At 35.4% G+C, this 7700-nt stretch overlaps 1 protein-coding gene across 1 annotated transcript; it reads left to right on the top strand.

Annotated features, from left to right (window-relative positions):
* The first annotated feature begins 53 nt into the window (after positions 1-53).
* Positions 54-7675, top strand: LOC112024271 (phosphoglucan, water dikinase, chloroplastic). Its single transcript, XM_024056911.2, has 12 exons — positions 54-684; positions 2771-2857; positions 2937-3068; positions 4113-4238; positions 4324-4502; positions 4782-4866; positions 5640-5804; positions 5889-5941; positions 6557-6765; positions 6897-7015; positions 7255-7325; positions 7489-7675. The coding sequence occupies exons 1-12, from the start codon at positions 94-96 to the stop codon at positions 7673-7675; spliced, it is 2004 nt and encodes a 667-aa protein (XP_023912679.2). The 5' UTR covers positions 54-93.
* The last annotated feature ends 25 nt before the right edge of the window (positions 7676-7700 follow it).

Here is a 7700-nt window from a genome sequence, read left to right as displayed (position 1 = left end):
AAAAAAAAAAAAAAAAAAACAAAAACCAGAATTATACATTTTTCATGTTCGATTTTTGGCAGAGAGGAGGAGAAGAAAAAGAATAAAAAGAAGATGAAGTCTAAGCCGGGACGTGGGAAGGTACGGTTGAATGTTAGGCTGGATCACCAAGTTAAATTTGGAGAGCATGTTGTGATTTTGGGATCAGCCAAAGAATTGGGATCTTGGAAGAAGAATGTTGTGCTGAATTGGACAGAAAATGGATGGGTATGCGAGTTGGAATTGCAAGGAGGAGAGTCTGTGGAGTTTAAGTTTGTGATTGTTGGCAAGGGCAAGAGTGTGGTGTGGGAAAGTGGGGATAACCGTGTCTTGAAGTTGCCTAAGGGAGGGAGTTTTGGGATGGTTTGTAAATGGAATGCAACAGGGGAGGCTGTGGAGTTATTGCCTTTGAGCTTTGGGGAAAATGAGGAGCAGGAGGAAGAGGATTTTGGTGATAATGGGTCTGCTATTACTACTGCTGCTAGTCCTTTGGAAGTGAAGGCGAGTCCGTTTGTCGGGCAATGGCAGGGGAAATCTGTGTCTTTCATGCAATCGAATGAGCATCGAAATCGGGAATCAGATAGAAGATGGGACACTTCTGGTCTTCAAGGCTTGGCTCTCAAGTTAGTTGAAGGTGATCGAAGTGCAAGGAATTGGCGGAAAAAGGTACTGCTATTGATAGTGCTTCTTCCTACATTTAGATTGATGGGAATTTTTTATAATAGCTATATGTTACATTCCACATTGTATTTGTTTCTCTATGTATGTTGTCTTTTGTGTATTTAGCTGTTTTGTTTGCAAAATTGATCTCAGTGTTAGCAGCTGTAGTTTCTAGAATATAAATAACTATTTATAATGCCTTCAGTTATTAATTTGTAGGCTATATTGACAGAGTGATTATTCAGTACTTCAAGAGTACGACACGGTACTCCGTCCTCTCACATAATAGTAGGTCCTAGTAATTAAATTTATTGGCATCCACCATTCATGTGAGAGGAGAGAGTATCATGCCACTTTACTTCGGGAGTGCCTAATAATTTTTCAGCTAGACATCAATATAATACAAATAAAAGGCATGTATAATGTCTATATATTGCATGGTTGTTGTGCTGCTCAATCTTTAGTATGAGATAAATAATTATTGGGTGGCACCCAGTAAAGGTTGATGGGACATCATCTGTTTTCATGTACTTTGGTAGGTTATTTATTGATCCAAATCATTCATATAGATCTACAGACCGTAAAGGTGGAAAATCTTTTACATTTTGTATTAATTAGTAGAACCAAATGGTTGATAACTTGATATCTTAACAAATGCTTGAACGGTGAATAACATTGTGCATGTGTATACACACATATGCACAAACACAGGTAAAAAATTGGAAAGAAGCACTGAATGACTATTTTTTTGGTTGTTATAACTTAGATATAACATCCTTAATCTATTGAATAATTTTAAGTTGTTAGGGAAATCTAGTAAAGTAGGAAAGAATATATGATTTCCAATCAATCTTGACGGGGGCAATTCCCTAGTATACAGCATCCCTATTGTTGTTGTTGTTGTTTGCTCAGTTGTGGTGTTCATGTCATCTAATCTAATCCAAATGCAATTTAGATTATGTTAGTACTGAAGTGGAAAGAAGCACCTAACTCCTATTTTCATGTTGTTATAGATTATATATAACAACATGAATAGTTTAACTTGTTAGAGAAATCGATTCAAGTAGATAAGAATATATGATTTCCTATCAATCTTGATTGGGCAATGCCCTATTATAGGGTATCCCCTATTGTTATTGTTGCTCAGTTGTGTTGTTTGTGGTATATAATAGAATAGTATTCAATCTAGTGAGGGCATATGGTTGGAGGACACAGCTAAGATTCAAGTGGAATTCTTGAGGAATTTTCAAGCTATTTTTTTCCCCACCTGATAGAAGGCAATGGCAGAACCTTGGTTTTGTGTTGCAGGGGCTCCCTATCCTTATGCTTATCTTTGAACAGAAGCAGTTCTTAGGCCATTTACAGAAGGGGAAGCTGCTGAGGCAGTGAGTCAAATAGGTGCTGGGAAAGCCATTGGACCTGTAGGGATACCAGCCTTATTTTATCAGAGCTGCTGGAGCATAACTGTATGAGCTGTTAGGAAAGGATGAATTTAATCCATTAACCAATATTCTCACACTTGCCCTCACATGTGGGTCCAGACTCCTCAATAAGTAGGGCCCAACACGTAAATTTTCAACTTTTAAAATGGGAGGTAGAGTGGAGAAAAAATCCAAACTTAGGATTACTTATTCTAATATCATGATAAATTACCACTTGTCCCAAAAAAATTAAGATGTTAGGAAATCATTTTAACCATTAATCTAAAAAATAATGTTTTACTTCAATAGTCCCATAATCAACGTTGTCCTTTTTGATGTGTGTTAAAATGAATGTCCAAAGCATTAATGATTTTATTTTCCACATTACCCTTAATCATAAAATTAAAACCAAACAATGTGTCTACCTTTCAACTGTTAGAGCATTTAAAAAGGGTAATTTCAAAAAGATACTATCAAGAGTGAGTTGTCATCAGAATTAATTTGCTCTCTGTCTTCGTGTTTGTCAAAACAGGAAACTCGTTAGGTGACAAAGGGAGTATTTTATTTTTATTTAATAAGTGATAGAGGGAGTTTATTGTCCAATTCTTTGCTTAACTTCATGAAATAACATCTCTTTTCATTCTTGCTTGCTTTCCCTTTTATTGATGAAGCTTGAAGTTGTATGTGAGCTATTAGTTGAAAGTTTACAAACTGAGGATCGGTTGGAGGCTCTCATATATTCAGCCATATATCTGAAGGTTATCTCTGATACTTTGGTTCTGCTTCTATCTTGAAGTTAATACTTGCATGCTTTTCTTAGATCTTCTTCTTATGCAGTGGATAAACATAGGGCAAATTCCTTGCTTTGAAGATGGAGGTCATCACCGGCCAAACAGGCATGCTGAGATATCCAGGCTTATATTTCGTGAATTGGAACGAGTTTCTTGTGGGAAAAATATTTCACCTCAGGTGTTCTACCATTTTATTTGACATGGATATGGAGTAATGATTTCTCTTTGTAGTTTACCACACTCTTATATGTGTCAATTGGTAAAGGTTGGTATGCCGTTATTATTGTAGATACTGATCTGTGATGCACATGCTAGAACTCTCAATCTTTTTGGATGTCTTAAACCGCAACATTCAAGTCTTTTTCTTCTCATCTCACAAGTGTTCCATTAAGTTCAATATTTATGTTAAGTATAATGTTGAGTTGGATAATATTAAAAAAGGAATTGATATTTGATCTTGCAACTTTATCTTTCTTAGTTACAATTGCCTTCATTTAACATCTAAACGGGCTCACTCGCCTCCCCATTTCTGAATGCTGGCTCACTTGAAATTAAGATGAAGTTCATCTTTAAATGCGGTGTGATGACTTTTTTCCCCCTTAGTGCCACCCATGAACCTTGATCTTCTTTAGCAACAAAATAAGTCAACAAGTCTAGGGAGAGTCAGTTCATGGTTATATGTGCTTGATGTGGGGGCGTTGAATTTCAGCAATTTGATCTCTGAAGAACTTGGTCTGTTCTTTTCAATAAAGTCCATGTTATAAAAAAGTTCATAGAGGTACTTTCCTTCTAATTTGACTTTAGAATACCATGTATATTTGCTTAAAAAGCTTCAGCAGTTCTTGCTTTACACATCAATCCTGGAGCTCAGACTTTCAAGTGCTGAGAACAAGGAAACAAAAGCTTAGATGTTTTGTCCACCCTAAAACTGCTTATGCCTTTAATCATTGATCACTGTGCTAGGACTTCATTGGCTCAGGAATCAATTATTTAGAATGAAGTGCTGTAGGATAAGCCCAAAGTATCTCTAAATTCATTTTTGTGACAACAACACCCCCCGCGCGCGAAAAAAAAAGAAGAAGAAGAGGAATAACGACCTTTATCTAGTAGGATGCTTAACAAATGCCTTGCTATTTCAAAAGATGCATGATACATATTTATTTCTTTTATGTTTATGCTTCTTTTTTGTCTCTCAGTTAATGGCTTTTCTTTTGTTGTTCAGGAACTACTTGTTATCCGCAAGATTCATCCATGTCTGCCTTCCTTTAAGGCAGAATTTACTGCATCTGTTCCTCTAACTCGTATTAGAGATATTGCTCATCGGAACGATATTCCTCATGACCTCAAGGTTATTCTTTGCTGAGCTTGCATGGATTTTCTTTGTAATAATATGATCTGCTAATTCTATTAGTTTTTTATTTTTCAAATTCCAGCAAGAAATAAAGCACACAATACAAAACAAGCTTCACCGTAATGCGGGCCCAGAAGATTTGGTTGCTACAGAAGCTATGCTTGCAAGAATTACCCAAAACCCTCGAGAATATAATGAAGCGTTTGTGGAGCAGTTCAAAATTTTTCATAAAGAACTCAAAGATTTCTTCAATGCTGGAAGGTTTGATATGAAGTTAAAAGTTCACATAAAATTATATACACCTCCCATTGCCCGAAAGCTTTCATGACACATTTACAACAGTTTTGAATATTAGTTCTGCATCCCCAGACCAAAACTCACGTACAGTTTACTTTGGTATAATTTTATGACTTGTCCCAACTTCCAAGTTCAAAATTTTTGAGCTGGAGAGTATTCCAATATGAAGTTTGTGCTTTGAATGTAATTGCAACATTCTAAATTGGTTGGTTAGTCATCCATTTATGACTGAGCTTTTTGCAGCCTTGCCGAACAACTAGAATCAATCAGTGAATCAATGGATGAGCGTGGCCTTCCTGCTCTGACATTGTTTTTGGAGTGCAAAAAGGTGGATCTTCATTTTTAGATCTTCTTAATTTTCATCTGTTGAGGTCATGTATTTTTATAGCCAGAAACTGAGATGTGATTTGAATCTGAACATACAAGGTGTTGCTACATAACTACATCTTGATTGTAAACTCAATAGCTGATGCAGCCAAGGATAAGAGTCAAGTTGTTATATGTAGAACGATTTTCAGTTTTGTCAACTTAGAAATCTTCATGTGTAGCACCAACATGTGAAGTGCAATTGAAGCACAACTTATATTGTTTTGAACGTCTAGTCATAATTATTCTAGGTATAAATAAGATTTTAATTTGGATTTTTAGATCCTTTTATGCATTCATGCTTGCTCTGTTACTTATGTTTCTGAGAACTATCTCCAGAATCATTCTAGCAGGGGAGACAAGACCAAGGGGAAGATATCTCCAGAATCATTATAGCAGTCTGATTTACTATTCTACAAATTCATCAGTTCTGAACCACAAAAAAGAAAAAAGAAAAAAGAGAAAAAAAGAAAAAAGAAAAAGAAAGAATAAAAAGAAGAAATCATGAGCAATGGTCATCAAAGCAAGCACAAAGTTGTGCTTTCCACTTTTTCTACTTAATAGTACTTGTCTGATCTCCCCCACCCCCTCCCAAAAACAACACCTACCTTTATTTTTGAGCTGATTTTATATTAATATATCCATTTTGTTAAGGGTTAATTAGTTATAGTTTTTTGGCATCTGATCTTAAGTGGAAAATTTTATTTATTTATTTATTATTATTATTTTTTTCAGAATTTGGATGCTGTTGAATCAAGTAGTTCTTCAGAAAACATTGCCATTGATCTGTTATTCAAAACCATGCAATCTTTGAATGCTCTCAGAGAAATAATTGTAAAGAGTCTTGAAAGTGGTCTTAGAAATGATGCCCCTGATGCTGCGATAGCTATGCGTCAAAAGGTGAGATGGCGAGATCATTTTTTTGTTGCAACATTTGGCTATGTTGAAATTTAACCGTTCTCTCTCTTTCTCTTGGGAGGACAGTGGCGACTATGTGAGATCGGGTTAGAGGACTATTCATTTGTTCTTTTAAGCAGGTATGTAGAATTCTGGGATTTCTTGTTATGGAGGACATAAGCACATTTTTTTAATGTTTATAATGGTATGTTATTCATTCCAATAAATCTGAAACACTTTTCCTTTGAACCATTTGTTATGTTGGAAACTTGTCAAGATAGTCTCTGTCAACATGTGTTGGACATCTTTTAAGATTATTACAATAGAGTGTGTATTTATTTACTTCAAGAGTATGCAGAATGATGGTTACCTTTCTATTTTTATATTTTTATTTTTAAATGACTGAAAATTGCTTTTAAAATATGCGATCAGAGAGACCCTTATTGTAAAATTTTGGATGCTGTTTAAAAATACTGTTTGTCATTTTTAGTTTCATCAATGTTGTTCTTTGATTGCTTCATATTAATTTGAAATTTAAATACAGTTAAAATATATTTGGTCAGAATATGAGACATATAAACACAGATACATGTGCATCAAGTGTTTAAGCTGGCAAAGGAATGCCATGACTGGAGTAGTAATTAAAACCCATGTACTATATCACTATAAATTCTCACAAAAAATTTATCATCTTATCTTTGTTAATCAATACTTCCTGGATTAAAAGCCTTGCTGACACTCATTGATTTGAATAGATTCCTCAATGTGCTTGAAACTGTGGGAGGGGCTCATTGGCTGGCAAAGAGTGTGGAAGCTAGGAATATAGACTCTTGGAATGATCCTATTGGTGCACTTGTTGTTGGCATTCATCAGTTAGGGTTATCTGGTTGGAAGCCAGAGGAATCTGCTGCCATTGAAAATGAACTTCTTGCCTGGAGAGAGAGAGGTCTCTCTGAAAGGGAAGGTGCCATCATCTTCTTTTTGTTTTAGTTCTCTATTGTATGATTAATATAATACAATATTTAGGCTTGCATCAAAATTCATAACCTGGGTCTCTTTCTCCCGCCCCCCCCAAAAAAAAAATGAATAATAAAGGGAGTGAAGATGGAAAGATGATCTGGGCATTAAGGCTTAAAGCTACTCTTGATAGAGCCAGGAGGCTAACTGAAGAATATTCTGAAACGCTTCTTCAAATATTCCCTCAAAAAGTCCAGGTAAGAAAGGAAAAAGAAAAGAATTTGCTTTTCTTTTAGGTTGAAAATATCTATGTATCGTATTATTAAAGATTTGAAACCTGCATATGGGTCTTCTTGGATGATGACTTTGTAAAATACTATTTTTCTTGTGTGTTAGAATTATGAATTGCAGAGGTAATTCTTTTTAATGTTTTGTGATGCTAAACTTCAAAATGAAGTGACCTGAAGTTCATAACATTATCTCATGGCACTTGCAGATGCTAGGAAAAGCTTTTGGAATCCCTGAGAACAGTGTAAGGACATATGCTGAAGCTGAGATTCGTGCTGGGTACGACAACTTTGTTTTAAATATTTTGGAAAAAATTTCTATTTATCTGTAGGCTAATATGGTTTGCAGATTTATCTAATGTTAGTATCTGGACCTTATGATTAATGAATTGATTATCTAACTAGTATTCTTCTCTAACTTCTACTGGCAATGTCATCTGTAGTGTAATTTTTCAGGTTTCAAAACTATGTACCCTTCTTTTAAAAGCTGTTAGAAGCACAGTTGGTTCTCAAGGTTGGGATGTTCTTGTTCCAGGAGCTGCTCTGGGAACATTAGTTCAGGTAACCTCAATTTCCTTGATTGAAATAGCATCAAATACCCCAAGAAATTTGTTGTCCAGCCTCCCCTAACACCCCCCCACCCCCCCCAGAAAAA

The sequence above is a fragment of the Quercus suber genome, unplaced genomic scaffold, assembly GCF_002906115.3.
Source record: "Quercus suber isolate HL8 unplaced genomic scaffold, Cork oak 2.0 scaffold_1563, whole genome shotgun sequence".
In the NCBI taxonomy this organism is placed as follows: domain Eukaryota; kingdom Viridiplantae; phylum Streptophyta; class Magnoliopsida; order Fagales; family Fagaceae; genus Quercus; species Quercus suber.
Note: the sequence above shows the minus strand (reverse complement) of the source record. Positions and strands in the feature narration are given on the sequence as shown.